General features: G+C 41.8%; 1 protein-coding gene and 1 non-coding gene across 2 annotated transcripts in view; one reads left to right on the forward strand and one right to left on the reverse strand.

The window, feature by feature from the left end:
* The window catches only part of PEX14 (peroxisomal biogenesis factor 14), a 138261-nt gene that overhangs the window by 119533 nt on the left and 1699 nt on the right, over window positions 1-17029 (reverse strand). Inside the window, exon 2 of the mRNA XM_038532042.1 lies at window positions 57-104. Coding sequence (XP_038387970.1) covers window positions 57-104 — 48 coding nt within the window. The remainder of the gene's footprint in view (window positions 1-56; window positions 105-17029) is intronic.
* On the forward strand, window positions 7482-7584 carry LOC119870612. Its single transcript, XR_005356263.1, has one exon. It is a non-coding gene; the product is annotated as a U6 spliceosomal RNA (small nuclear RNA).

Consider the following 17029-nt stretch of genomic DNA (forward strand, 5'->3'; position numbering starts at 1 on the left):
CACTCACACAGTATTTTAGCGATTAGAAAATGACACTATATATCTTGAGTACTTACCAGAGGCTCTCGAGGCACCACATTTTCGCTTCCTGGAGTAGAGCTTGGCTGCACAGAAAAACAGAAACAAAAATAAGATCACAGTGCCACCCAATGGACATCAAAAAACCAAAGATACTCGTTTCTGAAGCCTCACAACATCTATTCCTCCTGGTGGTGAGAGCACCAGCTTCTCAGACTGCGGAGCGTGCCACAGTGGGCTGCCTGTAAGAAGGAGCCCGCCCGTGGGGTCTGAACTTGCCAGTGAATGTGAAGAGACTGCTGCTGGGTTCACTGCCACAGCACCTCCAGGAGAAGGCTAGGTTTGGCTTAGGAGGGCCCAAGATCAGCAGCCAAGCAGCAAGGGCCGGGGACCATCACAAGATCCACGGAATGGCAAAATCCAGAGGAAAGGCTGCAAGAGAGAAAAACTTCCCTTTTGCATCATCTTCCCACCAAACTGATGGGAGAAAAGCAGAGCCGAAGTGGAGAACCGGATCCAGCCACAAGGGGGCCCCAGGTGCCCACGCTCAGGATTTTCTCCAGGCATCTACTAGGAGCCAGGAAGCAAAGAAACTGGCCACTGGTTCCTACTTATCACCTGTCGCTGAGGACATGGAATCCCAGCAGTAAAGCAGCTTGAATCTGCTGTGTAAATAAGCCAGCGATGGGCCCACGGACCAAGCAGGCAGGGAGCATGCTGCCCGCTTGCCTGGCTCCAGTCTGTTACCCTCTCCTCTCTCTGCATCTTACATTTGCCTTCAACCCTTGGCTGATGGCCTCCGGGGGGCTCAGTGGCTGAGCGTCTGCCTTCGGCTAAGGTTGTAACCCCGGGGTCCTGGGATCGAGTCCCACGTCGGGCTCCCCGCACAGAGCCTGCTTCTCCCTCTGCCTGGGTCTCTGCCTCCTCTCTCTCCGTGTCTCCCATGAAGAGATAAAATTAAAACAAAACAAAACAAAAAACCCTTTGGCTGAAACCACTTAGAGAAAAGGGAGAGACTGAGACAGACTAGGAGGAAACTCACAAATCTCCAAAAGAATAAAACAAGCCGTTTGAGAGAATTAGGATTAGTTTATTGTTACTGATGTCCAAGCCAATCTCCAATCATCTACAGATAATATCCAGACAAGTGCAGCTAATCTGTGGGTCTCGAGAGCCAGCCTCCAGCCTCCATATTCCTCCCAGCTCGTTCAGATGGCAAGTGTCAGGCCTCCTGGTGGGGGAGGGGGAGGCAAAGAAGGTGGGAGAGGAAAGAGTCCAGGCCACAGAGAGGCCCCAAAGATCTCCCCACACCCCGTTGCCTTACGGCTGGCACACAGCGCAGTGGCCAGGCCTCTGCTGGGAGCACTCTATCTCCCCATTCAAAGACCCAGGATGAGGTCAGCCCACAGGAAACCAAGTGGAAAGTCTTAGGGAATCTGAGCTTGCATTCCCAGCCTCCTCCCCTCCCCCCGCCCCATCCTGCTTGCTCCCTCCCCAGGCTCCCTGCAGCAGCAGCAGCAGCAGCAGCAGCAGCAGCGACAACCTCTCCCATTCAGATCTCTGACCCAGTCCCCTCGGGGTTCTACATCCAGCCACCTTCTGGCCTCTGGACTCAAGTTCCTCCACAGATTCATCATCCTCTTCCTCGCCACACCTGTCCTCTTCCAATGTTCCCTGTCTGAGAGAATGGCACAGCCTTCCACCAAAACATACAAACCAGAGTCCAAAAGATCATTCTGGATAGCTCTTTCTCCCCCACTCACCAGAGCTAACACACGATCAATCCTGCCAACACTCCTTCCTAAATACCCATGGAATCGTCTGCCCACTTCTCTCCACCTCCACTGCCATTGCCATCACTTGGGTCAAAGTTTCCAAAATCTCCTGCCTGGACCACTGCCAAAGCCTCTGCATGGGTCCCTCCACATCCATGCCGGGCTCTCTTCTAACTCACTTCCCACACCGCAAACAGACTATCACTTCAAAATGGCAATAATCAGATCTCGCCTCACCCACCCGGTAAACAACCCCAAAAGCTCTAATACAGAAAACCCTCTCGGTGTGGCTGCGAGGCCTCATGTCCACTGACCGCAACCCAGGTCTCTGTGAACCACACTGCCCATCTCCACCCCCAGGACGCACAGGCCTCTGCACAGGCTGTCCCTGCCCCGCCCCGCCCCCCCCCCCCCCCCAGTTTGACTCGTCCTTCATTTCGGCTTCGTCACCTCGTTGGGGAAGCACTTCTTCTCTGACATCCACGACAGGGTGAACCCTCTCAATTACATCCTAACACCAGCCACCTCTTTCAAGGACTGAGCAGAACTGCACCTTTACTTGTGTCTGTGTCCCTCACTGGACTGCGAACTCCACAGGGGCAGAAACTGTGCTGCTGGGATCCCTGGGTGGTGCAGCGGTTTGGCGCCTGCCTTTGGCCCAGGGAGCGATCCTGGAGACCCGGGATCGAATCCCATATCGGGCTCCCTGCATGGAGCCTGCTTCTCCCTCTGCCTATGTCTCTGCCTCTCTCTCTCTCTCTGTGTGACTATCATGAATAAATAAATAAAATCTTTAAAAAAAAAAAAAAAAAAAGAAACTGTGCTGCTTACTGTGTCCCTGGGGCTCATGCAGGCACACACTAGGCTTCCAAGGTATTTGCTTAATGAATGAAAGGAAAAAAAACAAAAAAACAAAACAAAAAACAATGGTTCTTACTCAACTGAATGGATGACAGACCCAACGTCATTATCTTCCTGAGGGCTCTACTTGGCAAATAACGAAATGCTAACATTTATTTAGTTCTTATTTAATTCTACAATGTCTGGAAATCATTGCTGATGAGAAACTGAGGCAAAGGAGGTTAAATAATGTGCCCATGATGACTCAGTCAGTAACTGGGACTAAAGGGATTTGAAACATTCTACTTAAAATCATCGAGTTTTGTCCAGACCGCATTTCATGAAGCTACACTCTTAATGCAACCCCCCAAATAATAATGTGGGTTATTTGACTTAAATCTAACCCAAACAGCTTTAATATTTAGGCAGCCTTCTTCTTGTTTAAATACAACTAATCACTAGGAATCATTATCACCAAGGAACTTCCTTTAAAATTAGTTCATCTCTTGAAGAGCTAGCATTTGGTGGAGGGCAAACAGTATTATGGTACTAACAATACACCCTTTCATCATATACCCTTTTGTACCTTTTTAAACTGTGAGCTACAGAAGTGAACTCTGCTTGAAAAATAAATAAAATATTAAAATTTTTTAAAAGATGGGATGCCAGGGTGGCTCAGTGGTTGAGCATCTGCCTTTGGCTCAGATCATGACCCTGGGGTCCCGGGATCGAGTCCCCCACTGGGCTCCCCGCAGGGAGCCTGCTTCTCCCTCTGCCTGTGTCTCTGCCTCTCTCTGTGTGTGTGTGTCTCTCATGAATAAATAAATAAAATCTTTAAAATAAAATAAAATTTTTAAAAAGAAAGCGTCCCTCTCATTCCAACACTCCCCTCTTCCTAAGAGGACCCACCACTGATGCTGGTTCCTTATAGATTCTTCCAGGGATATTCAAAGTGTTTAAGAACCAAAACGGGGGCAGCCCGGGTGGCTCAGCAGTTTAGCGCCGCCTCCAGCCCAGACCCTGATCCTGGAGACCCAGGATAGAGTCCCACGTCGGGCTCCCTGCATGGAGCCTGTTTCTCCCTCTGCCTGTGTCTCTGCCTCTCTCTCCCGCTCTGTGTCTCTCATGAATAAATAAATAAAATATTAAAAAAAAAAAAAAAAAAAACGAAACGTGTGTGCATACTCCCATCAAGGAATGTGAATAGCGACACTCTCCAAATTCCTCAAGTCTTGACTTCCAGAGCCTTCATCAGCACACCAAAGCCAGGACTCCAGGCCCAAGTGTCAGGGCTACTAAAAAGAATAAGATTTCCCCATACCCTATTCAAACTCACAGAGCTACTAAGGTCTGTTAGACGGTATCAGTGAGCTCACAGAAGCCCTCACACCAATCTAGCAATTGCCTAAGCTGATTACATTTTTGATGATTCTCCAGCTCGTTTTGGAATACCTGCAGTCTAAAATGGACCATCCCCCATTTTTCATCTTAGTATTTTTAGAAAATAGTTTCTTGATGACCAAAACAGCCTTAATCTTAACTACTCTCCACACTGATTTCCTTGGTAATACCACCCAAAAGTCTTCATTGGATAACTAGTTTATTACCTATCTATCCCCACTGATTTTAAGCTCCTTAAAGGCAGGCACTTTACCATCTTACTGAAGGCCAATCTTCAGCACTTAAAATATCACTGGTACCCAATAAATATGATCTTAAGCTTCTTTTAACCAAAAAAGTTAAAACAAAGGAATCATGTCATATATAAACACACAAAGGAAGCAAGCAGAGAACCACAGCAGGACACGTGTTCACCCTTGGGACACTTCATCCACAACTTAACACAAACCTGGCCTACTCCCAGTGTTTTGGTCCAATGGTTCTCAACGCCAGGCCAGAATCACCTTGACACACACACACATCCCAGAGGAACATTTGAAAATGTGTGGAAGTGTTTCTGCTGTCACAATGACCAGGGAATCTCACTGGCACTTAGAAGGCAGGAGCCTGGGAGGCTCTATGTCCAGCACTGCATGCAATGAAGAACTGTCCCATCCAAACACCAACAGGACCCCTTGGGAGAATCCTGACCATTCTGCTTCCTTATGATGAGGAGGGGCACAGACTCCCATCTTTAACATGCAGCTCTAGGTGTCGCTTCAAAGAAGGGCAAAGGTCTAAGCAGCCACCTGCTTGTCAGAAGTTCAGTCCTCCCAGCACTTTCAGGCCTGTCGGTCTCACCAGCCCAGCTTTAATGACAGCCCAACAGTTCTCAAACACCTACCCCTGCATCGACCCCCTTTAAGTGGTCAAATCTATTTTCTGGCTTGAGACAAATCTCTACAAATTATATTCCACCTTGATCTTGGAAATTTTGACAGAGTGGTCTTGACTTTAATAATAATGATAATAATAATAATAATAGATAATAGTAAGGCTTAGAAATCACCAGCTGAGGCCCACTGCAAAGGTGTAAGAAACAGGCCCTAAGGCAATGCATCGTCAGGATCCTTAGGGGCGAGAATATAGAGAGCAGAAAAGAAGGGCAAGAATGTAAGACAGAAAAAAAAAAAAAAAAAGAATGTAAGACAGAGGGAAAAAAAAAAGACCCCAGTGACAGAGAGAAATGCTCCCAGTTTGACAGGCACAAATGTGCTCTCACTCCTGCCACCCAGGCTCTGACGTCCCTCAGCCAAAAGGTGCATCCCAGTGCTGACCCTGAGACATGGCCAAGACCTGCTGCACACGTACCCCAGGCCCGAGGACCTGGCAGACCATCCAGGTCTAAGAGTGACCATCCCACACCTGCCACATGGCTGCGTAACTCTGGGTATGTCCTATGCCAGTCTGGCCTAGAGATCTTCGCAGAAAAGAACAAGGTTCAACTCAACAATTATTTTTTGAGAGGTCCTGGCACAGAGGCAAGTGCATGAAGTTTGGCAACAGTAACTGAGTGACTGTGGGTATACTGCTCAACCTCTCCGAACCTCCATCTCCCCATCCATGGGAGTAACGGGAATAATACCATCACCCCACACTCAGGGTGAGATAAGATGACAGAAGTTATATCCTAGCACTCCTCTGCTCAAAATCAACCAAGAGACTTCTGCTTTGTCTGTGATAGAGTAATTGGGACCAGATTTAACCTCCCACTGTGAACAATTAAAAACTAAACAAAATACATGACACCACTGTTTGTAGACATTGGACAACAGTGATTCCCGACAGAACCAAAAAACAAATGATATGAGCCCTAAGATCACTCTGCCTTTCTGCTGGGAGGCATGTTTCAGACCAAGAAGGGGGAGGTAGGGGTCCCAGCAGGGCATGGCAGGTGTCTTACTGAGCTGAGGAAACAGAGACTAGGGTTCAGGGAGGCTAAGGCAGCTAAAAGTTGCAGGACAGAGTTCCAGAGGAGAGGGCTACAAAGAACGAGAGCTCCAAAAATACACAGAGGTTCCCTTACATCTTTGCTGCATATTAAAAGTGTACGCTCAGAGAGTGAAACTCTACAAGGCTGAGAAATCGCAATGAAGAAGCCATGAGATGAATGGCTCCCAGGGTCCTCGCAGGCCTTATGAGCCGCAAGCACCAGAGTGGGTGTCCTCACTGCTTAGTCAGGGCACTCAACTCAGTAGAGACCTGAAGGGCCATGTCCTGGTAGGGGAAGGGCAGATTATCCCTAGGGTAAAGGCCACCCTAGATCCACCCTAATAAAGTTTAAAAACGGGACTGGAGGGCAGCCCTGGTGGCGCAGCGGTTTGGCGCCGCCTGCAGCCTGGGGTGCGATCCTGGAGACTCGGGATCAAGTCCCACATCGGGCTTCCTGCATGGAGCCTGCTTCTCCCTCTGCTTCTCCCTCTGCCTGTGTCTCTTGCTCTCTCTGAATGAATAAATAAATAAATCTTAAAAAAAAAAAAAAAAAAAAAAAACCACGGGACTGGACATTATCAAAATGAGCCAAAAGCAACTTAACTACCCACCAGAACAAATCTCAAAACTCTTCAAACTAAGGCCTCAAAATCCAGATCCTCAACCATGTAAAATTCATAGTATCCAGCACCCAATCAATAATCTCAACAGATGTCAGGAGGCAGAGAAGTGTGATTCATAGTAATAAGAAAAATTAGAAGAAATAATTTGCACACAAGAGAACATTAAGACAGGTGTTATAACTTTATTGAAGAACTTAATGCAATTTAAAAAAACATACTGAATCATTATGTTGTGTGCCTGAAACTGATAATGTTATGTCAATTATCCCTCAATAAAAAGAAAATTCAAAGGAAAACAGGATCATATAAGGGAAGAAATATATTGCATAAAAAGAAAGCAGAACTTCTAGAGAAGAAAATATAATATCTGAAATAAAAAATTCACTCAATGGGAGTGCCAGCAGACTAGATACTGCAGAAGAAAAGGTAAGTGCATCTGAAGACACAGCAATAAAAACTGACCAAAATGAAGGACAAAGAAAAAAGAAAAAGAATGAAAAATATCTGAAGAAATAATGGCCAAAAATTTCCTAAGTTTGATGAAAACTATAAACTCCCAAATCCAAGAAACTCAGCAAACCCTAAGCAAAGCATTCTAAGGCATTACACAAATTGTTAAACCCATAAAAAGGAGGAAATCTTACAAGCAGCCAGAAAAAAAAGAGAACCTTTACCTACAAATATTAATCAAGACTAAGAATGACTTCAGACTCCTGATCAGAAGATATGCAAACCAAATAAAAAATACAATAGTATTGTATCTTTAAAATACCTGTGGAGGAGAAAACCTGTCAACCTAAATTCTATGTCCAGTGAAAATATCTTTCAAAAATAAATTCAAAATAAAATATGCTTGCTTCAGCAGCACATACACTAAAATTGAAACAACACAGAGAAGATTAGCATGGTCCCCGAGCAAAGAAGACATGCAAATTTGTGAAGCATTCCATGATTTTTGTAAGGTATAGAATTGTTGCATAACTGTGCACCTGAAACTAATACAACACTGTATGTTAACTACACTGGAGTTAAAATTTAAATCTTAATAACATTTTAAAAATAGGGCAGACTGGGTAGCTCAGCAGTTTAGCACCACCTTCAGCCCAGGGTGTGATCCTGGAGACCCGGGATCGAGTCCCACATCGGGCTCCCTGCATGGAGCCTGCTTCTCCCTCTGCTTGTGTCTCTGCCTCTCTGTGTGTGTCTCTCATGAATAAATAAATAAAATCTTAAAAAATATAATAATAAATTAATTAATTAAATTTAAAAAAAAAGAAACTGTTCAGGGGGAAAAAAAAGCCAAAAGAATTTGTCAACAGTATATCTGTACCACAAGAAATGTTAAAAGAAATTCTGTAACCAGAAGAAAAATAATACCAGATGAAAACTAGATCTACACAAAAGAATGCCAGAAATGGTAAATATGCTGGTAAGATATGTTAAATATACATTTATTTCTTTAAAAAGATATAATTTAAAGTGTACCGCAGGGTTGTACATAGGTACAAGTAAAACCTATGACAATAATGACATAATGGATGAGAGAAGCAACAGAAGTATACTGTTCTAAGGTTCTTACACTCCATGTGAATTGGTATATCACTTGAAAGCAGGCTCTGGCAACATTAACATATCATAAAAACTCACAGCAATTACTGACAAACAAAAAACAGAAGCTAAACCAATAGTAGAGATCAAATGAAACACTTAAAACACAATTCAATCCAAGAGCAGACAAGATAGTAGGAATCAAAGAAGAGATGAAAAGAATTTCAAGATGGTAGGCTTAAATTAAACCCAACCATATTTATGTTTACTTCAGTGTAAATGAAACACTCCAACTAGAAGGCAGAGATCGTCAAACTATGTTGGCGGGGGGGGTGACGGGGGGTGGTGGGAGCTAAGATCTAGCTGCATGCTGTCTAGGAGAAAACCATGTTTAACAAAAATAAACATAGGTAAAAGGCCAAAGGATGGAAGATGACACCCCATGCAAACAATAGTCATAAGGAAGGTGCAATACATATATTAATCTCTGACAACTCAAAATAGCAGATACTACCAAATATAAACAGGGACATTTCAAAAATGAAGGAATCAATCAAGAAGACCTAATAATCCTGAATAAGTATGCATACAATAACGGATTTTCAAAATACATAAAGTAAATCAGAATTAAAAAGCTATAAACAAATCCACAATTACAGTTGGAGACTTTAATAATCTTTCCTTAATCAAAAAAGTCAGTAAGGATACAAAAAACTTAACTATCAACTAACTCAGCCTAATTGACATTAATAGAACACTCCACCAACAACCACAGAATATTCATTATTTTCAAGTTCACAAGGAAAATTCACCAAGACAGACCATAAAACAAATCTCAAATTTAAAGGATTTGAAGCCACATACAGGATGTTCTCTGACCACGAGATTAAACTAGAAATCAAGGGGCACCTCAGTGGCTCAGTGGTTGAGCTTCTGCCTTTGGCTCAGGTCATGATCCCTGGGTCCTGGGATGGAGTCCCACACCGGGCTGCCTACAGGGAGCCTGCTTCTTCTTCTGCCTATGTCTCTGCCTCTCTCTCTCTCTGTCTCTCATGAATAAATAAAATATTAAAAACAATAAAAATAAAAATAAATAGGGTCGCCTGGTGGTTAAGTGGCTGCCTTCAGCTCAGGTCATGATTCCAGGGTCCTAGGATCAAGCTCCATATCAGGCCTGCTCAGTGGGAAGTCTGCTTCCCCCTCCCCCTCCCCCCCCTCCCACTGCATGTGCTTTCTCTCTCTCTCTCTCAAATAAATAAGATATTTAAAAAAATAAAAATAAGTAAACTAGAAATCGATAATAGAAAAAAAAGTGGAGGGCAGCCCCAGTGGCTCAGCGGTTTAGCGCCACCTTTGGCCCGGGGGTGTGTGATCCTGCGGACCAGGGATCAAGTCCCACATCAGGCTCCCTGCATGTAGCCTGCTTCTCCCTCTGCCTGTGTCTCTGCCCCTCTCTCTGTGTCTCTCATGAGTAAATAAATAAAATCTTTAAAAAAAAAAAAGGAAAAATCTCAAATGTTTGGAAATTAGATTTGTAAATTATGGGTGAAAGAAGAAATCACAGAGAAATAAAACATTCTGAACTGAACAAAAATGAAAACAACATAATTTAAGTTTGTGGAATGCAACTAACACTGTGCTGGAAAGGAAATAACATTTTAAGTGCCATACTAACTTTAGAAAATATGCTAGAGAAATAAGAGCAAATGAAACTCAAAATAGAAGGAAAGAAATAAATGAAAAAAACTACAATCAATGAAATAAAAGCCAGCTTTTCTTTTTTTAAAGATTTTATTTTTATTTACCCGATCCCAGGACTCCAGGATCACGCCCTGGGCTGAAGGCAAACCCCTGAGCCACCCAGGCAACCCAAAGCTAGTTTTTTGAGGAGTATTAAAATTGGTAGCCTCCAGCTAAACCAATCAGTAAAAAAAAAAGAGGAGACACTAACTGGCAGTATTTTGAATGAAAAAGGGAAAATCACTGCATATCTATAGATACTTAAAAGGTAATATTATAAAAAACCTTAAAGCAACAAATTTGACAACTGAAATGATGACAAATTCCCTGACACAGGGGCACCTGGGTGGCTCAGTGGTTGAGCATCTGCCTTCAGCTCAGGGTGTGATCCTGGGATAGCATCCCCTCATCAAGCTACCTGCGAGGAGCCTGCTTCTCCCTCTGCCTGTGTCTCTGCCTCTCCCTCTCTCATGAATAAATAAATAAAATCTTTTAAAAAATTAAAAGAAAAATTCCTTGACATGCAACATACCAAAATGCCCAAAGAACAGAACAGTTTAACAGCCTTATCTATCTTAAAAATGCATATCAAAAATTTTCTAACATAATTTAGAATATTTAATTTAAAAAAAGAAATTAGGGATCTCTGGGTGGCGCAGCGGTTTGGCGCCTGCCTTTGGCCCAGGGCGCCATCCTGGAGACCCGGGATCGAATCCCACATCGGGCTCCCGGTGCATGGAGCCTGCTTCTCCCTCTGCCTGTGTGTGTCTCTGCCTCTCTCTCTCTCACTGTGTGCCTATCATAAAAAAATAAATAAATAAAAATTATTTAAAAAAAAGAAATTAAGGGGGACGCCTCAGTGGCACAGTGGTTGAGTGCCTTTGGCTCAGGGCATGATCCTGAAGTCCTGGGATCGAGTCCCACTCAGGCCCCGTGGGGAGCCTGCTTCTCCCTCTGTCTCTGTCTCTCTGTGTGTCTCTCATGAATAAATAAATAAAATCTTTTTTAAAAAATCGGGGCAGCCCACGTGGCTCAGCGGTTTAGCGCTGCCTTCAGCCCAGGGCCTCATCCTGGAGACCCGGGATCGAGTCCCGCATCAGGCTCCCTGCATGGGGCCTGCTTCTCCCTCTGCCTGTGTATCTGCCTCTCTGCCTCTCTCTCTCTCTCTCTCTCTCTCTCTCTGTCTCTAATAAATAAAAAATCTTAAAAAAAATAAAATAAAAAATATCAAGTCTTCAAAAATAAATATATAATATAAAAATAAAAAAGAAATTAAGTATGTAACGAAAATTTAAAAAGAAAATTCTAGGGATCCCTGGGTGGCGCAGCGGTTTAGCGCCTGCCTTTGGCCCAGGGCGCGATCCTGGAGACTCGGGATCGAATCCAATGTCGGGCTCCCAGTGCATGGAGCCTGCTTCTCCCTCTGCCTATGTCTCTGCCTCTCTCTCTCTCTCTTTGTGTGACTATCATAAATAAATAAAAAATTTTTAAAAATTAAAAAAAAATTCTAAACCCAGGTGGCTTCATTGGTGAATTATTCTCCCCCACCCCCATTGGTGAGTTCTAATAAACATTTAAGGAGAAAGTAATGCCAATCTTATACAAACTATTTCAAAAAATAGAAAAAATGGTAAAATTTCCCAACTCATTCTATGAGGCCAATGTTACCTTGATACCAAAACTATACAAAAATTTCACAGAAACACACACAAGAAAACTACAACTCAATATCTTTCTTAAGCATAAATGAAGAAAGCCTTAACAGAATACTAACCAAATCCAGCAAAATATAATGTGGATAATACATCATAACCAAGTAGAATTTACCTAACAAATAGAAAATTGATTTAACATTTGAAAAATCAATCAACGTGAATCATCATATTAATAAAGAAAACAAGAGGATCAACAGAAGCAAAAAGAGCACTTGACAACAGTCAAAACACACAATTTTTTTTCAAAAACACTCAACAAATTAAAAATAAAAGTTGAAAAAAATTGAATCTCCTCCACTTGATAAAGTGCACCTTCAAAAAAACTTACAGCTAATATCATATTTAAATGTGAAGACTGAATGAATTTTCTCCTAAGATCAAGAATTCAAGACTATCTGTTCTCGAGCTGCCCCCGGTGGCTCAGCGGTTTAGTGCCGCCTTTGGCCAGGGCCTGATCCTGGGTCCCAGGATCGAGTCCCACGTCAGGCTCCCTGCATGGGCAGGCTTCTCCCTCTGCCTATGTCTCTGCCTCTTTCTCTCTCTCTCTCTGTGTCTCTTATGAATAAATAAATAAAATCTTTAAAAAATATATATCTATTCTCAATATTCCTATTAACACTGTATGAGAAGTCCTAGCATACAAATTGGAAATATGTAAAGCTGTCTTCATTTGCAGATGACACGATTATGTACAGAGAAATCACACAATCTACAAAAAAGCTATTTGAATTATAAGTGAGTGCAGTAAGATTACAAATACAAGGCCAACATACAAACTCAATTTTATTTATTTATTTTTTATCATGATAAGCGCACTCTTTAATCCCCATCACCTGCTTCACTCTTCCCCCCCACCAACCTCCCCTCTGGCAACCATCAGTTTGTTCTCTACAGTTAAGAGTCTGTTTCTTGGTTTGTCTCTCTCATTTTTTTTTCCTTTGCTCATCTGTGTCTTAAATTCCACATGAGTGAAATCATATGGTATTTGTCTTCCTCTGATTTCAGTTAGCATTATACTCTCTAGCTCTACCTATGTTTTTGCAAATGGCAAGATTTCATTCTTTTTATGGCTGAATATTCCATTATATATTCATTTATATATGTATGTGTATGTATCTTACATCTATCGATGGACATTTGGGCTATTTCCATAGTAGGACTACTGTAAACAATGATACAATTTTATTTCTATATACTAGCATTCAACAATTAAAAACGAAAATTTGCATGACTTCCATAATCAGTGTACCAAATTATGAAATATTTAGAGTAAAATTTAACAATATATGTACATGACCTATAGACTTAAAACTACAAAACACTACTGAGAAAAATCAAAGACAACTAAATGAAACACATGCCATGTTAATGAATTAGAAAATCAATATTGACAAAGTGTCAATTCTCCCCCAAATTGATCTATAGATTCCACACAATCCCAATAAAAATCCCAACAAGCTTTCTTAAAGAATTGATTCTAAAATTTGTAAGGAAATGAAATGGACCAAAGCTAAAACAATTTTGGAAAACGATAAAATCAAAATATATTACACTACCTGATATTAAGATTTTAAGATTTACTATAAAGCTACAGCAATAAAGACAGTATTTCATGTGCAATAGGATAGACATAGAGATAAATGAAACAAAATAGAGCTCAGAAACTGACCTATGTATATATAATTTTTTAATTTTTAAAAATATTTTGTTTATTTAGAGAGAAAGAATGAGAGAGAGAGAGAGAGAGAGAGAGCGTGCACGCAAGCACAGGCAGGGTGAGGGGCAGAGAGAGAAGCAGACTCCTTGCTGAGCAGGGAGCCCAATGTGGGCCTCGGTCCGGGACTCCAGGATCACAGCCTGAGCCAAAGGCAGATGTCTAACCAACTGAGCTACCCAGGCACTCCCAATTTTTCAATTTTTGACAAAAGTGGCAAGACAATTCAATGGAGAAAGTGTAATCTGTTCAACAGATCATACTGAAATAAGTCATATCCATAAGGGGGAATAAAATGAACCCCAGCCTCTACCAGTAAGCATATGAAAAGATCCTAATGTTAATAGTCATCACAAAAATCCAAATCAAAGCCACAAGGAAATACCACTACATACTCACTAGAATGGCTAAAATTAAAAAGACACAATACCAAGTGTGGGTGTGGATGTAGGACAAATGGAATGCTCATATACTGCTGGTGAGAATAAAAACTAGTACAACTTTGCAAAAACACTTAGGTAGTTTATTATAAGACTAAACATATACTTATCATGTGACCCAACAATTCCACTCATAAGTATTTACAAAAAGAAAAAAAAGAAAGAAAACCTATCTCTTCACAATACATGAGTATTTATAGTAATCCCAAACTAGAACCAATCACGTGGGGGAACAGACTCGAAGGTGACTTTCAGGATCCCCAGCTCCTAGTATTCATGCCCGGTGTGGTCCCATTGGCATGGGTGGGCCCTGTGACTCGCTTCTAGCCAACAGGGCATGGATGGCAAAGGTGGCAAGAAGCATGTAATTAACATGTGTGTGGTTACACTACGTAAGACTCCCCTACTGGTTTTGAGGAAGCCAAGTGACCATGTCAGGAAGACCCCTGTGCCAAAAAACTAAGGGTGGCCCCTGGCTGACTGCCAGTAACAAAGTGAAGTACTCAGTCTGCAGGCCATAAGGAACTAAATGCTGCCAACAGCCATATGTGCTAGGAAGCAGATCCTTCCCCAGTCAAGATCCACATGAGATCACAGCCCCAGCAAACACCTTGATGTCTTGCCTTGTGAGGCTCAGCTAAACTGTCCTGACTCACGAAAACTGAAACAAAGAATGTGTGCTTTTTTTGGTAATCTGTATAAATCTATTGTAATACTGTTATGCAGTAAGAGATGATTAATAGAATCCAAATGTCTATAAACTGGTGAACAGATGAACCAATTGTGACATACCTATACAAGAGAATATTACACACGAATAAAAAGTAATGAATTACTGACACAACAATGTAAGTTAATGTAAGTTCCTCAAACGTTACTCTGAGCAAAAGAATTGAGACACAAGGGGCACCTGGGGGGCTCAAGGGTTGAGCATCTGCCTTCTGCTCAGGTCCTGATCTCAGGATTGTGGGCTCGAGTCCCGCATCGGGCTCCCCGCAGGGAGCCTGCTTCTCCCTCTGCCTGTGTGTCTGCCTCTTTCTGTTTGTCTCTCATGAATAATAAATAAAATCTTAAAAAAAAAAGACACAAAAGAATGCATACATTATGAATTCATTCAAAAGGACTAAAATCACTGCAGAACGTAATCAATAGTGATAGCAGTTCACATTTCCTGAGGCCAAAGGCCAGTACTTACTGGGACACAGCATAAGGGAACATGTAGGAATACCAGTATTGTTTTGATCTTGATTGTGGTAGTGGCTATACAGGTATATACATTTGTCAAAACTCATTAAATTGACCACAACACACCTACTAGAATTCCACAGTAAAAGTTTTGGCCATAAGGACTCTGTCACTCAACAAGCTATTAAATTAATTTATCGATTATGAATAATGGATATAGTCAGACTAGGGGCAACCTTTAAGGGGGTTGGACAGTGACAGGAAGGACACCAGGGAGGCTTCTGAGGTCCTTGTAATGTTTGATTTCATAATGTAAGTACTGGTTACATATGTATGTTCACACTGAAAATTCACCAAGCTAGATACAGGGCTTATGTGTTTTCTATGTATATGTTAAACTTCAGTAAAAAAAAAAGAAAAAAAAGAAAAGAAATAGAAATTTAAAGACTAGGGAATCATTCTAGATTAAAGCGTACTAAGAGAAAAATCAATACAATCCCTATTTCTTGATTGGATTTGGAGTTTTCTTAATAGGGAGAATCTGAATGTGGACTGTATTATTAAATATTTTATCTATATTAAATTTCTTGTGTGATAATGGTATTATGGTTACATTAGACAATAATCTCACTCTTATGACAAGGTGAAGTATTCTAGGATGGAATACCATGATGTCTGTAACTCACTCTCAAATCCTTAAAAAAAATACATGTAAAGAGACAGAAATAAAGCAAACTCAGCAAAATGTAAACACTGTATCTCAAAGTTCTTATGGGAGTTTTACAAGAGTTCCCTCTGTTACTCCTTCAACATTTCTACAGGTTGGAAATTTTTCAAAATAAAAAAAAAAGTTGAGGGGGAAAATACCTCATTTGAACTACTATTACTCAAGAGTTTGGCAGACTTCCAAACCTGTGCATAGATTCTTCGAGAAGGAAACTAACACTCACTGAGCACTTGGTGTGCAGCAGATGTTCTTTACATTCATGATTTCAGTCAACCCTCAGAACAATGCTTCAGGGTAATCATTATTTTACAAAGGGTCAGAGAGGTGGAGTGGCAAGTGAGTGCTGGAGTTCAAAGTCTGTCGGGACACAAGGCCGTGCTCTTCTACTCCTTACTGTCTCCACTGGGTTCTTCTCCCTTCCCTGCTTCTGTGTTTTCTCAATCCCAAATGTAGTCTATCCAGGGAATCTCAACGGACCTGAAATCTATATTCTGTAATACGTTCCATATTCAACAACCACTAAACAATTAGACTGAATCATGCTTCTGCTCTTCTGGTGGAGAAGTGCAGAAACAGGATAACAGCTCCCACTCCTATGGGCCATACCACGAACAGACTAGAAGGGCCTCTCCTAAGAGATCAACCATGCAAACTAGAGTAACATGGGGGAAACAGAACAAGGATGAGAAGCAATAAATATGATTTCTAAGTCCAAGAGAATGTCTTGAAAAAAGACCAAAAAGATCAGCATTATGAAAAAAGCAAGTGTGTCGCCATCTAAGAGTCACAAAGGACAGCTAGGATAAACACCAGCATTTGGGGTATTCCTTTAAATTGGAAAGAAATTGCTCCAGAACAAAGAAAAGAACAGCTTTAGTGGGCTGGTAGTCAACATGTGAAAAATCATATCCTAAAACATTATAATAAGGCTTGAGAAAGATTTCTCTCATTGGCGAGTGAAAATCCAGAGTTTAATGAATGCAATAATAACATCACAGCATGACAAGCACTATTCCAAAATAAGTTAATTTGGGGACATCTGGGTGGCTCAGTTGCTTAAGTGTCTTGACTCTTGGTTTTGGCTCAAGTCATGATCTCTGGTCTGGGGATGAAGCCCCCGGCTGGCTCCACACTCAGCAGAGAAGTCTGCTTGAGACCCTCTCTCTCTCCTCTTCCCTCTGCCCCTGCCCTGCTTGCACACACAGGTGCGCACACTGTCTCTTTCAAATAAATCTTTAAAAAGTTTAAATAAGTTAATTTATTTACTCCTCAGAGAAACCCTCTAAGACAGGCACCAGAATTATTCCTAGTGTGCAGATGGAGAAACTAAAG

The sequence above is a fragment of the Canis lupus genome, chromosome 2, assembly GCF_011100685.1.
Source record: "Canis lupus familiaris isolate Mischka breed German Shepherd chromosome 2, alternate assembly UU_Cfam_GSD_1.0, whole genome shotgun sequence".
NCBI lineage: Eukaryota > Metazoa > Chordata > Mammalia > Carnivora > Canidae > Canis > Canis lupus.